This window comes from Oncorhynchus clarkii, chromosome 12, assembly GCF_045791955.1.
Source record: "Oncorhynchus clarkii lewisi isolate Uvic-CL-2024 chromosome 12, UVic_Ocla_1.0, whole genome shotgun sequence".
NCBI classification, from domain to species: domain Eukaryota; kingdom Metazoa; phylum Chordata; class Actinopteri; order Salmoniformes; family Salmonidae; genus Oncorhynchus; species Oncorhynchus clarkii.
In genome coordinates this window covers 2,424,428-2,441,769 of record NC_092158.1, presented here as the reverse complement: position 1 = coordinate 2,441,769, position 17,342 = coordinate 2,424,428, and the positions used below count along the sequence as shown (strand labels likewise).

Below are 17,342 nucleotides of genomic sequence, written 5' to 3'. Positions count from 1 at the left end.
TAATAGTATATAGTAATATATAGTATTTACAATGTTGTTTGTGCTCCATATGGCAACGGGCCACAGCGTTTGTGCTATGTCGCCTAACAGATATAGGAGTTAATCAATGTTTCATTTGTTTTCAAATTCTTTGTGAGTCTGTGTGGAAACATGTCTCCAGTGTGGTCATACATTGGGCAGGAGGTTAGGAAGTGTAGTTCAGTTTCCACCTCATTTTGTGGGCAGTGAGCACATAGCCTGTATTCTCTCGAGAGCCAGGTCTGCCTACGGTGGCCTTTCTCAATAGCAAGGCTATGCTCACTGAGTCTGTACATAGTCAAAGTTGGGTCAGTCACAGTGGCCACTGTGTACTCTCTGTATGGGGCAAAATAGCATTCTAGTTTGTTCTGTTTGTTTTGTTAATTCTTTCCAATCTTTTTGTTTTCTCATGATTTGGTTGGGTCTAATTGTGCTGCTGTCCTGGGGCTCTGTGGGGTCTGTTTGTGTTTGTGAACAGAGCCCCAGGACCAGCTTGCTTAGGGGACTCTTCTCCAGGTTTGTCTCTCTGTAGGTGGTGGCTTTGTTGTAGAATTTAACGGCACTTTTCTGGATTTTGAAAAATAGCGGGTATCGATCGAATTCTGTTCTGCATGCATTATTTGGGGGTTTACGTTGTACACAGAGGATTTTTTGCAGGATTCAATTTGGTGTTTGTCCCATTTACTGAATTCTTGGTTGGTGAGCGGCGCCCAGACCTCACAACCATAAAGGGCAATGGGTTCTAGAACGGGTCCTTTTTTTGTTGTTGTTGCCAGATCCTAATTGGTATGTTGAGTTTTATTTTCCTTTTGATGGCGTAGAATGCCCTTCTTGCCTTGTCTCTTAGCTCGTTCACAGCTTTGTGGAAGTTACCTGTGGCGCTGATGTTTAGGTCGAGGTATGTATAGTTTTTTTGTGTGCTCTAGGCCATCAGTGTCTAGATGGAATTTATTTTTGTGGTCCTGGCAACTGGACCTTTTTCGGAACACCATTATTTTTGTCTTACAGAGATTTACTGTCAGGGCCCAGGTCTGACAGAATCTGTGCAGAGGATCTATGCGCTGCTGTAGGCCCTCCTTGGTTGGGGACAGAAGCACCAGATCATCAGCAAACAGTAGACATTTGACTTCTGATTCTAGTAGGGTGAGGCCGGGTGCTGAAGACTGTTCTAGTGCCCTGGCCAATTCGTTGATATATTTGTTGAAGAGAGTGGGGCTTAAGAGTTTAAGTATAGCCAATTTGAATTTGTAGTCTGTATATTTTATTATTTCATTGAGGATTCCATCAACACCAGAAGCCTTTTTGGGTTGGAGGGTTTTTATTTTCACTGTAATTGGAGAATCCAGTGGGTTCTGGTAGTCTTTAATAGTTGATTCTAAGATTTGTATATGTTTTTTGCTGCTTGTTCTTTGTTATAGAGTCAAAAAGACTGGAGAAGTCTTCATCTACATTTTGGATAGATAATTTTTCGTGTTGTTGTTTGTTTAGTGTTTTCCATTTTGGATAGATAACTCTTTGTGTTTGTTTTTATGGTTTTCCAATTTTCCCAGAAGTGGTTAGAGTCTGTGGATTCTTCAATTACATTGAGCTGATTTCTGACGTGCTGTTCCTTCTTTTTCCGTAGTGTATTTCTGTATTGTTATAGTGATTCACCATATTGAAGCCGTAGGCTCAGGTTTTCTGGTTCTCTGTGTTTTTGGTTGGACAGGTTTCTCAATTTCTTTCTTAAGTTTTTGCGTTCTTCATTAAACCATTTGTCATTGTTGTTAATTTTCTTCAGTTTTATGTTTTCTCTCTCTCTTAGCAAGATGCCTCCTCACTCTCTCTCTCCCTCTCTCTCTTTCCCTCTCTCTTTTAGTTAGACACCTTCTCCCTCTCAGTTAGTCTCTATCTCTCCCTCTCTCTCGTATCTCTGTAGTTCTGTACCATCTAACCTCTGACCTCTGACACCTAACCTCTCCCTCCAGGTTATTAAGGCAGTTGAGGAGAGCTACCGTCTTCCTGGCCCTATGGACTGTCCTGTAGTTCTGTACCACCTGATGATGGCCTGCTGGCAGAAGGACAGGAACAGCAGACCCAAGTTTGAGGAGATCGTCTGTCTGCTAGACAAACTGATACGCAACCCCAGCAGTCTCAAAGCCCTGGTCAACTCATCACACAGGTCAGGAGGATTTACGGGTGGATTTGTTCCTGTTACTTTTACTGAGGTCGGTGTGACGGACATCACTGATTGCTTAACTGGCATTGACCTCGGGTCCTCTGTCTCGCAAACACACGTGACCTCCCTGGTCTCGAGTCCTCTCTCTCGCAAACACACGTGACCTCCCTGATCTCGAGTCCTCTGTCTCTCAAACACACGTGAACTCCCTGATCTCGAGTCCTCTGTCTCTCAAACACACGTGAACTCCCTGATCTCGAGTCCTCTGTCTCTCAAACACACATGACCTCCCTGATCTCGAGTCCTCTGTCTCTCAAACACACGTGACCTCCCTGATCTCGAGTCCTCTGTCTCGCAAACTCACGTGACCTCCCTGATCTCGAGTCCTCTGTCTCTCAAACACACGTGACCTCCCTGATCTCGAGTCCTGTGTCTCTGAAACACACGTGACCTCCCTGATCTCGAGTCCTCTGTCTCTCAAACACACGTGATCTCCCTGATCTCGAGTCCTCTGTCTCTCAAACACACGTGCACACACACACACACACACACACACACACACACGATCTCCTGTCACACACACACACACACACACACACACACACTATATATTGTCACACACACCATATCCTGTCCCTTGGTTGGACTTTGAGCTGAGCAGAAGTGGCATCAGACAAAAGAATCCCAATTCTAGGAATAGCATGCAGAGAGCGGTGTTCTCCACACTATCATGGTTTTCAGACAGAGCTCCTAGTCAATATTTACCCTGTGGTTCTTCATTCTATCGCTGGGACTGATGCACATGGAAGAATCATGCTGCATCTTAGGAACTGCTTTACATAATTGCAAGTGCTGTTAAATAAGAAATTGGTTGGTTGGAGCTTGGCTCAGTGGTAATATGTTCTGCTCTGTGGTTCCATTCCGTTGTTTCCTAGCCTGGGAATCATTAGCACTATGGATTTTTCTGCTTGGGAATAATGTTATATGGCTATTTAAATAGAACAGTGTAATTCCATTTTAGCGGCAGCTGTAATTGTGGTTACCAATTAGAGGCCTCGTAATTGAATATGTGGTTTGATCCCACAGCAGATGACACACTTCACACTACACATTTCAGACTGCACATGTCAGACTACACAGTTCAGACTTCACATTTCACACTACACATTTCAGACTGCACATTTCAGACTGCACATTTCACACGTCACATTTCACACTACACATTTCAGACTGCACATTTCAGACTGTACATTTCACACTACACATTTCACACTACACATTTCACACTACACATTTCACACTACACATTTCAGACTGCACATTTCAGACTGTACATTTCACACTACACATTTAAGATTACAACCTTCACGCTACACCTTTCAGACTTCACATGTCACACTACACATTTCAGACTTCACATTACACACTACACATTTCAGACTGCACAGTTCAGACTGTACATTTCACACTACACATTTCATACTACACATTTCATACTACACATTTCACACTACACATTTCAGATTACAACCTTCACGCTACACATTTCAGACTGCACATTACCCAATACACATTTCAGACTGCACATTACCCAATACACATTTCAGACTGCACATTACCCAATACACATTTCAGACTACACATTTCACACTGCACATTTCCGGCGCCGACAGAGATGGCCGCCTCGCTTCGCGTTCCTAGGAAACTATGCAGTTTTTTGTTTTTTTACGTGTTATTTCTTACATTAGTACCCCAGGTCATCTTAGGTTTCATTACATACAGTCGAGAAGAACTACTGAATATAAGATCAGCATCAACTCACCATCAGTACGACCAAGAATATGTTTTTCGCGACGCGGATCCTGTGTTCTGCCTTACAAACAGGACAACGGAGTGGATCCTATGCAGCGACCCAAAAAAACGACTCCGAAAGAGAGGGAAACGAGGCGGTCTTCTGGTCAGACTCCGGAGACGGGCACAGCGCGCACCACTCCCTAGCATTCTTCTTGCCAATGTCCAGTCTCTTGACAACAAGGTTGATGAAATCCGAGCAAGGGTAGCATTCCAGAGGGACATCAGAGACTGTAACGTTCTTTGCTTCACGGAAACGTGGCTTACTGGAGAGACGCAATCCGAAGCGGTGCAGCCAACAGGTTTCTCCACGCATCGCGCAGACAGGAAAAAACATCTTTCTGGTAAAAAGAGGGGCGGGGGCGTATGCCTTATGACTAACGTGACATGGTGCGATGAAAGAAACATACAGGAACTCAAATCCTTCTGTTCACCTGATTTAGAATTCCTCACAATCAAATGTAGACCGCATTATCTACCAAGAGAATTCTCTTCGATTATAATCACAGCCGTATATATCCCCCCCCAAGCAGACACATCGATGGCTCTGAACGAACTTTATTTAACTCTCTGCAAACTGGAAACAATTTATCCGGAGGCTGCATTCATTGTAGCTGGGGATTTTAACAAGGCTAATCTGAAAACAAGACTCCCCAAATTTTATCAGCATATCGATTGCGCAACCAGGGGAGGAAAGACCTTGGACCATTGTTACTCTAACTTCCACGACGCATATAAGGCCCTGCCCCGCCCCCCTTTCGGAAAAGCTGACCACGACTCCATTTTGTTGATCCCTGCCTACAGACAGAAACTAAAACAAGAGGCTCCCACGCTGAGGTCTGTCCAACGCTGGTCCGACCAAGCTGACTCCACACTCCAAGACTGCTTCCATCACGTGGACTGGGAGATGTTTCGTATTGCGTCAGATAACAACATTGAGGAATACGCTGATTCGGTGTGCGAGTTCATTAGAACGTGCGTTGAAGATGTCGTTCCCATAGCAACGATTAAAACATTCCCTAACCAGAAACCGTGGATTGATGGCAGCATTCGTGTGAAACTGAAAGCGCGAACCACTGCTTTTAATCAGGGCAAGGTGTCTGGTAACATGACCGAATACAAACAGTGCAGCTATTCCCTCCGCAAGGCTATCAAACAAGCTAAGCGCCAGTACAGAGACAAAGTAGAATCTCAATTCAACGGCTCAGACACAAGAGGCATGTGGCAGGGTCTACAGTCAATCACGGACTACAGGAAGAAACCCAGCCCAGTCACGGACCAGGATGTCTTGCTCCCAGGCAGACTAAATAACTTTTTTGCCCGCTTTGAGGACAATACAGTGCCACTGACACGGCCTGCAACGAAAACATGCGGTCTCTCCTTCACTGCAGCCGAGGTGAGTAAGACATTTAAACGTGTTAACCCTCGCAAGGCTGCAGGCCCAGATGGCATCCCCAGCCGCGCCCTCAGAGCATGCGCAGACCAGCTGGCCGGTGTGTTTACGGACATATTCAATCAATCCCTATACCAGTCTGCTGTTCCCACATGCTTCAAGAGGGCCACCATTGTTCCTGTTCCCAAGAAAGCTAAGGTAACTGAGCTAAATGACTACCGCCCCGTAGCACTCACATCCGTCATCATGAAGTGCTTTGAGAGACTAGTCAAGGACCATATCACCTCCACCCTACCTGACACCCTAGACCCACTCCAATTTGCTTACCGCCCAAATAGGTCCACAGACGATGCAATCTCAACCACACTGCACACTGCCCTAACCCATCTGGACAAGAGGAATACCTATGTGAGAATGCTGTTCATCGACTACAGCTCGGCATTCAACACCATAGTACCCTCCAAGCTCGTCATCAAGCTCGAGACCCTGGGTCTCGACCCCGCCCTGTGCAACTGGGTACTGGACTTCCTGACGGGCCGCCCCCAGGTGGTGAGGGTAGGCAACAACATCTCCTCCCCGCTGATCCTCAACACTGGGGCCCCACAAGGTTGCGTTCTGAGCCCTCTCCTGTACTCCCTGTTCACCCACGACTGCGTGGCCACGCACGCCTCCAACTCAATCATCAAGTTTGCGGACGACACAACAGTGGTAGGCTTGATTACCAACAACGATGAGACGGCCTACAGGGAGGAGGTGAGGGCCCTCGGAGTGTGGTGTCAGGAAAACAACCTCACACTCAACGTCAACAAAACTAAGGAGATGATTGTGGACTTCAGGAAACAGCAGAGGGAACACCCCCCTATCCACATCGATGGAACAGTAGTGGAGAGGGTAGCAAGTTTTAAGTTCCTCGGCATACACATCACAGACAAACTGAATTGGTCCACTCACACAGACAGCATCGTGAAGAAGGCGCAGCAGCGCCTCTTCAACCTCAGGAGGCTGAAGAAATTCGGCTTGTCACCAAAAGCACTCACAAACTTCTACAGATGCACAATCGAGAGCATCCTGGCGGGCTGTATCACCGCCTGGTATGGCAACTGCACCGCCCTCAACCGTAAGGCTCTCCAGAGGGTAGTGAGGTCTGCACAACGCATCACCGGGGGCAAACTACCTGCCCTCCAGGACACCTACACCACCCGATGTCACAGGAAGGCCATAAAGATCATCAAGGACATCAACCACCCGAGCCACTGCCTGTTCACCCCGCTATCATCCAGAAGGCGAGGTCAGTACAGGTGCATCAAAGCTGGGACCGAGAGACTGAAAAACAGCTTCTATCTCAAGGCCATCAGACTGTTAAACAGCCACCACTAACACTGAGTGGCTGCTGCCAACACACTGACACTGACTCAACTCCAGCCACTTTAATAATGGGAATTGATGGGAAATGATGTAAATATATCACTAGCCACATTAAACAATGCTACCTTATATAAATGTTACTTACCCTACATTATTCATCTCATACGCATACGTATATACTGTACTCTATATCATCGACGGTATCCTTATGTAATACATGTATCACTAGCCACTTTATACTATACTATGCCACTTTGTTTACATACTCATCTCATTTGTACATACCGTACCCGATACCATCTACTGTATCTTGCCTATGCTGCTCTGTACCATCACTCATTCATATATCCTTATGTACATATTCTTTATCCCCTTACACTGTGTACAAGACAGTAGTTTTGGAATTGTTAGTTAGATTACTTGTTATTACTGCATTGTCGGAACTAGAAGCACAAGCATTTCGCTACACTCGCATTAACATCTGCTAACCATGTGTATGTGACAAATAAAATTTGATTTGATTTGATTTGATTTGATTTGATTTCAGATTACAACCTTCACACTACACATTTCAGATTACAACCTTCACACTACACATTTCAGACTACACATTTCAGATTACAACCTTCACACTACACATTTCAGATTACAACCTTCACACTGCACATTTCAGACTGCACATTTCACACTACACATTTCAGATTACAACCTTCACACTGCACATTTCAGATTACAACCTTCACACTGCACATTTCAGACTGCACATTTCAGATTACAACCTTCACACTACACATTTCAGACTACACATTTCAAATTACAACCTTCACACTGCACATTTCAGACTGCACATTTCAGATTACAACCTTCACACTGCACATTTCAGACTACGCATTTCAAATTACAATCTTCACACTACACATTTCAGACTACGCATTTCAGATTACAACCTTCACACTGCACATTTCAGACTGCACATTTCACACTACACATTTCAGATTACAATCTTCACACTGCACATTTCAGACTACACATTTCAGATTACAACCTTCACACTGCACATTTCAGACTGCACATTTCACACTACACATTTCAGATTACAACCTTCACACTACACATTTCAGACTACACATTTCATATTACAACCTTCACACTACACATTTCAGATTACAACCTTCACACTACACATTTCAGACTACACATTTCAGATTACAACCTTCACACTACACATTTCAGACTACACATTTCAGATTTCAACCTTCACACTACACATTTCACACTACACATTTCAGACTGCACATTTCAGATTACAACCTGTTTCTTGGGACCTAAAACAAGCATCTCTGTTTTGTCCGAGTTTAAAAGTAGAAAGCTTGCAGCCATCCACTTCCTTATGTCTGAAACAAATGCTTCTAGCGAGGGCAATTTTGGGGCTTCACCATGTTTCATTGAAATGTACAGCTGTGTGTCATCCGCATAGCAGTGAAAGTTAACATTATGTTTTCGAATGACATCCCCAAGAGGTAAAATATATAGTGAAAACAATAGTGGTCCTAAAACGGAACCTTGAGGAACACCAAAATTTACATTTGATTTGTCAGAGGACAAACCATTCACAGAGACAAACTGATATCTTTCCGACAGATAAGATCTAAACCAGGCCAGAACTTGTCCGTGTAGACCAATTTGGGTTTCCAACCTCTCCAAAAGAATGTGGTGATCGATGGTGTCAAAAGCAGCACTAAGGTCTAGGAGCACGAGGACAGATGCAGAGCCTCGGTCTGACGCCATTAAAAGGTAATTTACCAAGTGCCGTCTCAGTGCTATGATGGGGTCTAAAACCAGACTGAAGCATTTCGTATGCATTGTTTGTCTTCAGGAAGGCAGTAAAGTTGCTGCGCAACAGCTTTTTCTAACATTTTTGAGAGGAATGGAAGATTCGATATAGGCCAATTAGTTTTTTATATTTTCTGGGTCAAGGTTTGGCTTTTTTCAAGAGAGGCCTTATTACTGCCACTTTTAGTGGGTTTGGTACACATCCGGTGGATAGAGAGACGTTTATTATGTTCAACATAGGAGGGCCAAGCACAGGAACCAGCTCTTTCAGTAGTTTAGTTGGAATAGGGTCCAGTATACAGCTTGAAGGTTTAGAGGCCATGATTATTTTCATCATTGTGTCAAGAGATATAGTACTAAAACACTTGAGTGTCTCTCTTGGTCCTAGGTCCTGGCAGAGTTGTGCAGACTCAGGACAACTGAGCTTTGGAGGAATACGCAGATTTAAAGTGGAGTCCGTAAATTGCTTTCTAATGATCATGATCTTTTCCTCAAAGAAGTTCATGAATGTATTACTGCTGAAGTGAAAGCCATCCTCACTTGGGGAATGCTGCTTTTTGGTTAGCTTTGTGACAATATCAAAAATACATTTCGGATTATTCTTATTTTCCTAATTTAAGTTGGAAAAATAGGATGCGCGAGCAGCAGTGAGGGCTCTTTGATACTGCACGGTACTTTCTTTCCAAGCTAGTCAGAAGACTTCCAGTTTGGTGTAGCAGCAGTGAGGGCTCTTCGATACTGCACGGTACTGTCTTTCCAAGCTAGTCAGAAGACTTCCAGTTTGGTGTAGCAGCAGTGAGGGCTCTTCGATACTGCACGGTACTGTCTTTCCAAGCTAGTCAGAAGACTTCCAGTTTGGTGGAGCAGCAGTAAGGGCTCTTCGATACTGCACGATACTGTCTTTCCAAGCTAGTCGGAAGACTTCCAGTTTGCTGTGGCGCCATTTCCGTTCCAATTTTCTGGAAGCTTGCTTCAGAGCTCAGGTTTTTTCTGTATACCAGGGAGCTAGTTTCTTTTTAGCTTTTAGGGGTGCAACTGCATCTAGGGTATTGCGCAAGGTTAAATTTAGTTCCTCAGTTAGGTGGTTAACTGATTTTTGTCCTCTGATGTCCTTGGGTAGACAGAGGGAGTCTGGAAGGACATCAAGGAATCTTTGTGTTGTCTGTGAATTTATAGCACGACTTTTGATGCTCCTTGGTTGGGGTCTGAGCAGATTATTTGTTGCGATTGCAAACGTAATAAAATGGTGGTCCGATAGTTATGAGGAAAAACATTAAGATCCACAACATTTATTCCATGGGACAAAACTTAGGTCCAGAGTATGACTGTGACAGTGAGTAGGTCCAGAGACATGTTGGACAAAACCCACTGAGTCGATGTTGGCTCTGAAAGCCTTTTGGAGTGGGTCTGTGGACTTTTCCATGTGAATATTAAATCACTCAATACCATCTACTGTATCTTGCCTATGCCGCTCTGTACCATCACTCATTCATATATCTTTATGTACATATTCTTTATCCCCTTACACTTGTGTGTATAAGGTAGTAGTTTTGGAATTGTTAGCTAGATTACTAGTTGGTTATTACTGCATGGTCGGAACTAGAAGCACAAGCATTTCGCTACACTCGCATTAACATCTGCTAACCATGTGTATGTGACAAATAAAATTTGATTTGATTTGATTTGAATATTAAATCACCAAAAATTAGAATATTATTTGCTATGACTACAATGTCCGATAGGAATTCAGGGACCTCCGTGAGGAACGCTGTATATTGCCCAGGGGGCCTGTAAACAGTAGCTATAAAAAGTGATTGAGTAGGCTGCATAGATTTCATGACTAGAAGCTCAATAGACGAAAACATAATTTTCATTTATTTATTTTTGTAAATTGAAATTTGCTATCGTAAATGTTAGCAACACCTCCGCCTTTGCGGGTAGCACAGGGGATATGGTCACTAGTGTAACCAGGAGGTGAGGCCTCTTTTAACACAGTAAATTCATCAGGCTTAAGCCATGTTTCAGTCAGGCCAATCACATTAAGATTATGATCAGTGATTAGTTCATTGACTATAACTGCCTTTGAAGTAAGGGATCTAACATTAAGTAGCCCTATTTTGAGATGTGAGGTATCATGATCTCTTTCAATAATGGCAGGAATGGAGGAGGTCTTTATTCTAGTGAGATTGCTAAGGCGAACACCGCCATGTTTAGTTTGGCCCAACCTAGGTCGAGGCACAGACACGGTCTCAATGGGGATAGCTGAGCTCACTACACTGACTGTGCTAGTGGCAGACTCCACTAAGCTGGCAGGCTGGTAAACAGCCTGCTGCTTGGCCTGCACTCTATTTCATTGTGGAGCTAGAGGAGTTAGAGCCCTCTCTATGTTGGTAGATAAGATGAGAGCACCCCTCCAGCTAGGATGGAGTCCGTCACTCCTCAGCAGGCCAGGCTTGGTCCTGTTTGTGGGTGAGTCCCAGAAAGAGGGCCAATTATCTACAAATTCTATCTTTTGGGAGGGGCAGAAAACAGTTTTCAACCAGCGATTGAGTTGTGAGACTCTGCTGTAGAGCTCATCACTCCCCCTAACTGGGAGGGGGCCAGAGACAATTGCTTGATGCCGACACATCTTTCTAGCTGATTTACACGCTGAAGCTATGTTGCGCTTGGTGACCTCTGACTGTTTCATCCTAACATCGTTGGTGCCGACGTGGATAACAATATCTCCATGCTCTCTACACTCGCCAGTTTTAGCTTTAGCCAGCACCATTTTCAGATTAGCCTTAACGTCGGTAGCCCTGCCCCCCGGTAAACAGTGTATGATCGCTGGATGATTCGTTGTAAGTCTAATACTGTGGGTAATGGAGTCGCCAATGACTAGGGTTTTGAATTTGTCAGAGCTAATGGTGGGAAGCTTCGGCGTCTCAGACCCCGTAACGGGAGGAGTAGAGACAAGAGAAGGCTCGGCCTCTGACTCGCTGCTTAATGGGGAAAACCGGTTTAAAGTTTCTGTCGGCTGAATGAGCGACACCGGTTGAGCATTCCTACAGCATTTCCCTCCAGAAGCCATGAGAAAGTTGTCCGACTGCGGGGACCGTGCGAGAGGATTTATACTAACGTTACTATCTGTACTTACTGGGGGCACAGACGCTGTTTCATCCTTTCCTACACTGAAATTACCCTGCCTAACGATTGCGTCTGAAGCTGGGCTTGCAGAACAGCTATCCTCACCGTAAGGCGATCGTTCTCATGTATATTATGAGTACAGCGACTGCAATTAGAAGGCATCATGTTAATGTTACTACTGGTTGGCTGGTGGAGGTCCTGACGAACCACGTCCAGATAAAGCATCATGTTAATGTTACTACTTACCTTTGGCTGTTGGAGGTCCTGTAGAACCACGTCCAGATAAAGCATCATGTTAATGTTACTACTTACCTTTGGCTGTTGGAGGTCCTGACGAACCACGTCCAGATAAAGCGTCCGGAGTGAAAAAGTTGAGTGAGGGAAAAACCCAAAATATAAATGGTAATTAAAAAGTAAAAACCGTAAAGTTGTCAGGTAGCAAAACAGGTTGGCAACAAAACGCACAGCAACACGTAAACAAGTCTACAAGTTGTGACAGGAGAAGATCACAAAGTCATTTCACATAAAAACCCACACCGGATAGTTGAAACAGAGGTGGGGAAAAGGGGTCTCAGATGCGGCTCACTTCACAGAGAAAAACAAACAGAGAGAAAGTTGTTGTGTCAGCTGGGACGAAGAGAGAGAGAGCTAATGAATGCTAATGAATCCTTGGATCTAACCATGGATATTTGGGGTGTTCCTCAAGGTTCAGTATTTTGACAACTACTGTTCTCTGCTGGCGGTGAACAGTACACTGACATGATATGTTCTTCTCTCCCCTCTCTCAGGGTGTCTAATCTAGTGGAGCCTGGCAGTGTGGACTCGGAGGGCAGCGTGTCTGCGTCAGTAGCCCTGATGGAGGCCAGTGGGTACCAGTCTATAGAGGAGTGGCTGAAGGGGATTAAGATGGGTCGCTACGTGGAGCTTTTCATGGACAGTGGATACACCTCAGTGGAAGTGGTCTCCCACATGACCCTGGAGTAAGTCTCCCAGAAACACTAGCTCATCTCCTTCCTCCTGTTTAGCCTCTGATGAGATTGAGGGTGTATCCCAAACGGCATCCTATATCCAATGAGCCCTGAGCAAAAGTAGTGCACTCTATAGGGAATAGGATGCCATTTGGGACGTACGCCATCTCCTTCCTGTTCTAAGGTGTATCATGCCATGTCTACTCAGCAAAAGTTTCTAAGGTTAGAGAAAACATTGTTTTTTCTGTCTTGGGAAGTAATGGCCTGCAACAGAGTTTGCCGAGCGAAGCACTGTAGTGTAGATTCTGCTGAGTCAGACAGAAGACGGCTCCTGTTGAGGAAGGGCAGATGTTCCCTAAAGGGGGTCGAATGGATGAGGTCACATTAACAGGCCTGCTGAGGGAGGACAGATGTTCCCTATAGGGGGTATAATGGATGAGGTCACATTAACAGGCCTGTTGAGGGAGGGCAGATGTTCCCTATAGGGGGTAGAATGGATGAGGTCACATTAACAGGCCTGTTGAGGGAGGGCAGATGTTCCCTATAGGGGGTAGAATGGATGAGGTCACATTAACAGGCCTGCTGAGGGAGGACAGATGTTCCCTATAGGGGGTAGAATGGATGAGGTCACATTAACAGGCCTGTTGAGGGAGGACAGATGTTCCCTATAGAATGGATGAGGTCACATTAACAGGCCTGTTGAGGGAGGACAGATGTTCCCTATAGGGGGTAGAATGGATGAGGTCATATTAACAGGCCTGCTGAGGGATGCGAAGTTCTGCTAACTTTCCCCAAATTCCCAGGTTGGAATATTCCTGGAAACGAGAGGGAATAAGCGAGACATCCGGAATCCTTTAACCAGGATTTTTGGAAATCTGGGAATTTAGGGAAAGTTACCGGTATTGGCAACACTCGGCCTGCTACCCTGGACGGGTAGCTTCTGCCGAACGCTATCATTCATTTAAATTTTACCCGGACTTAAGCAGCCCGGCTCTGCGAGAGGCTCGCTCTTTTTCAATGTAAAATGAATTACATTGTTGTCTGGTTGAACAAAAAATTTGACTCGTGGCTCACGCCAACAACACTTGATGAAGTCGATTTGCTCAAGCCAGCAAATGTTAGGTGTATCAGCTAAAAACAGTTTTCCTAAATGACAAAGGTAATCAGTACTATGTTTCCCCTGCAGTGACCTGAGGAGGGTTGGAGTGAACCTGGCTGGAACTATACTGACTAACAGAATGATGTATGTTTCCCCTGCAGTGACCTGAGGAGGGTTGGAGTGAACCTGGCTGGAACTATACTGACTAACAGAATGATGTATGTTTCCCCTGCAGTGACCTGAGGAGGGTTGGAGTGAACCTGGCTGGAACTATACTGACTAACAGAATGATGTATGTTTCCCCTGCAGTGACCTGAGGAGGGTTGGAGTGAACCTGGCTGGAACTATACTGACTAACAGAATGATGTATGTTTCCCCTGCAGTGACCTGAGGAGGGTTGGAGTGAACCTGGCTGGACATCAGAAGAAGATAATCAACAGCATCCAGGAGATGAGAGTTAGCCTGGTGAATAATACTATACCCATCTGACCTCTAATCCCTTACCCGACAGCCAGATGTACAGTATGGGCACTGCAGTACCAATCTGACCTTTGAACCTAGGGTCAGACATGATGAACTTTACAGGACCAATCTGACCACTGACTGAGGCCAGATGTATGAACTTTACAGGACCAATCTGACCCTACTCCCAGCAGGCAGACAGATAGACCTATGGATCTAGTGGTCTAGAACTTTCTATGAACATATGAACATGATGTATTTATTGACTGAAACAAACTGAAACACAACGGGATGTGACTTGATGAACTGAGGAACACTGAAGAGCGCTTGGTGTTGAACAGTTGTGTCTTTGTGACCTGAACCCCTCTGCTGGGTGGAGTGAGAGGAGTAGACTGTGTAGTTAAGTACTCTCAGGGATGGAAGTCACTGGCCAGCCGAGCAAGTAAACAGTGAATTATACAAGTCCGGGTAAAATTCAGTTCCAAAATCTGTGCCATGTTTTAAAAGACCATCTTGTTTGGCACATTTTCTCCTAGTCCAGTCTGAAGAGCGCTAGCTGAGTACTCTTCCTGGATGGGACTCAGACAGGGGAGTCAGTCTCTTGGCTGAATGTACGGCACTTCAGAAACCCCAGCAGCTACACACACAGTCTATTACCTCTAGACAGCCAACCCACATTACTTCAACATCATCAACAGTAATACAGAGGATAACTTTCAGCACTTTTACGGAACCCACAGATATCCTACGGAACCCATATACATCCTACGGAACCCATTTACATCCTACGGAACCCACGGATGTCCTACTGAACCCACTAATGACCTACAGAACCCACAGATGTCCTACTGAACCCATTTACATCCTACGGAACCCATTTACATCCTACAGAACCCACATACATCCTACGGAACCCACGGATGTCCTACTGAACCCAGTAATGACCTACAGAACCCACATATGTCCTACTGACATCCTGCAGTAACTACAAACATCCTTAAGAACTTTCAGACAAACTACGGAACCAGCCGCACTCCAACAGAAAAACGACGTTTCAACGTAATCAGACAGAATTGTACAGAACTTCCAGGGTTCCATAGCTCCACATGCATCTGATAGAGAGACTGCAACATGTTCTATTTATCAGAACCTTCAGACAACCAACAGAACCTCCAGGAACCTATCAAAACATCCATACTTCTAACAGAACCTTTAAATGGAACTCTCAGCAATCCATACGAATCTCCAGAACTGTCATTCAACAGAACCAATAGAACCAATCCAGCAGATTCTACAACATCTAACAGCACATTCTATTGATTCGCTAGTTGGTTATCTATGAGACTCTCCTCTGCACATCCAGCTTCATCGCACACCCTCCATTTATCCACTACCGTACAGAGATCGGACTGTGTTTATGCAGTAAGACTGCTTTCATATCAATATGTATTATTTTGGTGGGGAACTCCTGAGTATAAAGAAGCAATATAGACGTTTAGCTTGGTATTAGTAATTTATTTGTAAATGTTATTCTATACAAGCATTTGTATGTGTGTAGTATTTCTTCATGACTACACAACCCTGGCCATGACCCCACTCTCCGATGGTGTCTCAGGGGGAGTGGGATATGCAAAAACACATTTCCAATTCACACGTGTATAATACACACGGGTACATGTGTGAAATAGGACAAATGTAATCACCCACCTAATTCTTCTTCTTCGTGTTATACATGTCGTAGGAGGTCACGCATTATTATAAACCAAGTCTCCGGTCAAAATCAAATCCACAACCGTCAGTCCGTGGAACATTTCTTGACTTTAACATGTATATACTGGATTGTAAAACCAGGGAGCTTTGTTTTCTCTCCTTCTTCTTTACGCTGGAGAACATTACATACTGGGACTGGGTTAATGTAGAGAATATGTACACTCTTAGAAAAAAGGGTTCTTTGGCTGTCCCCATAAGAGAACCCTTTGAAAACCCCTTTTGGGTTCCATGTAGAACCCTGTGTGTAAAGGGAACCATATAGGGGTTTTCCTATAAGGACAGCTGAAGAACCGTTTTATGTTCTAGATAGCACCTTCTGTTAAGAGTGTAGAGTATGATTTAATAGATGCTTCACTTCTCAGTGCTTTATTGGTTGAACTTGAGCATTTTACAGTCATGTGCACATAACTTCTGCTTAATGATCAATGATTACTCTATCTGCGTTCATTGTGGGATGTATTTTCATTTGTATTTATTTAACTTGGCAAGTCAGTTAACAACATATTCTTATTTTCAATGACGGCCTAGGAACAGTGGGTTAACTGCCTGTTCAGGGGCAGAATGACAGATTTTTACCTTGTCAGCTCAGGTGAATCGATCTTGAAACCTTTCAGTTACTGGCCAAACCCTCTAACCACAAGGCTAACCTTCGCCCCCCGGCTACCTGTCGCCCCCCCCGACTACCTGTCGCCCCCCGGCTACTGTCGCCCCCCCGGCTACCTGTCGCACCCCCGAAGAGAGAAGATAGATTGAGACACTGCTGTAGTGTCTGACAGAGAACGAAGAGGGATGTACAGTATACGAGTCAGTCAGTAGAACAGACTAACAGCTTGCTTGGTGGAATAATTGTCCTTATTTCAGAAGTAGATTTTAGAAAGAGAACACGGTGGTAGCGTAACATGATTCAGTCACCACTGTATATTATTGGCTTTTCAGTAGAAGACACCTATCCCCAAATCACCATATTGTCTGTATAGTGGACTGCTTTTGAAATGGTCGTTCCATATTTTAAAGTCCCTTTTCCCCCAGAACAGATACAGGTGAAAGACCAGCTATATATTCTGTTGATTCATCTGGTTTACAGCTTATACAGTAACTAATTAACACTAAAGTTGTCACCTTTCTAGGTTATGCCATCATGGTTCGTTAGGTGAGTTTCACCGGTATGCACATTGGTTTCACCCAACAAAGCACCTTGGTTTCACCCAACATAGCACCTTGGTTTCACCCAACAAAGCACCTTGGTTTCACCCAACAAAGCACCTTGGTTTCACCCAACAAAGCACCTTGGTTTCACCC

At 44.6% G+C, this 17,342-nt stretch overlaps 1 protein-coding gene across 1 annotated transcript in view; it reads left to right on the top strand.

The window, feature by feature from the left end:
• The window catches only part of LOC139422644 (ephrin type-A receptor 5), a 178,725-nt gene extending 163,436 nt beyond the window's left edge, over positions 1-15,289 (top strand). The window contains exons 16-18 of the mRNA XM_071173794.1: positions 1,986-2,179; positions 12,533-12,724; positions 14,195-15,289. Of these exons, the coding sequence (XP_071029895.1) occupies positions 1,986-2,179; positions 12,533-12,724; positions 14,195-14,300 (492 nt within the window). The 3' untranslated portion in view covers positions 14,301-15,289. The remainder of the gene's footprint in view (positions 1-1,985; positions 2,180-12,532; positions 12,725-14,194) is intronic.
• Positions 15,290-17,342: the final 2,053 nt, after the last annotated feature.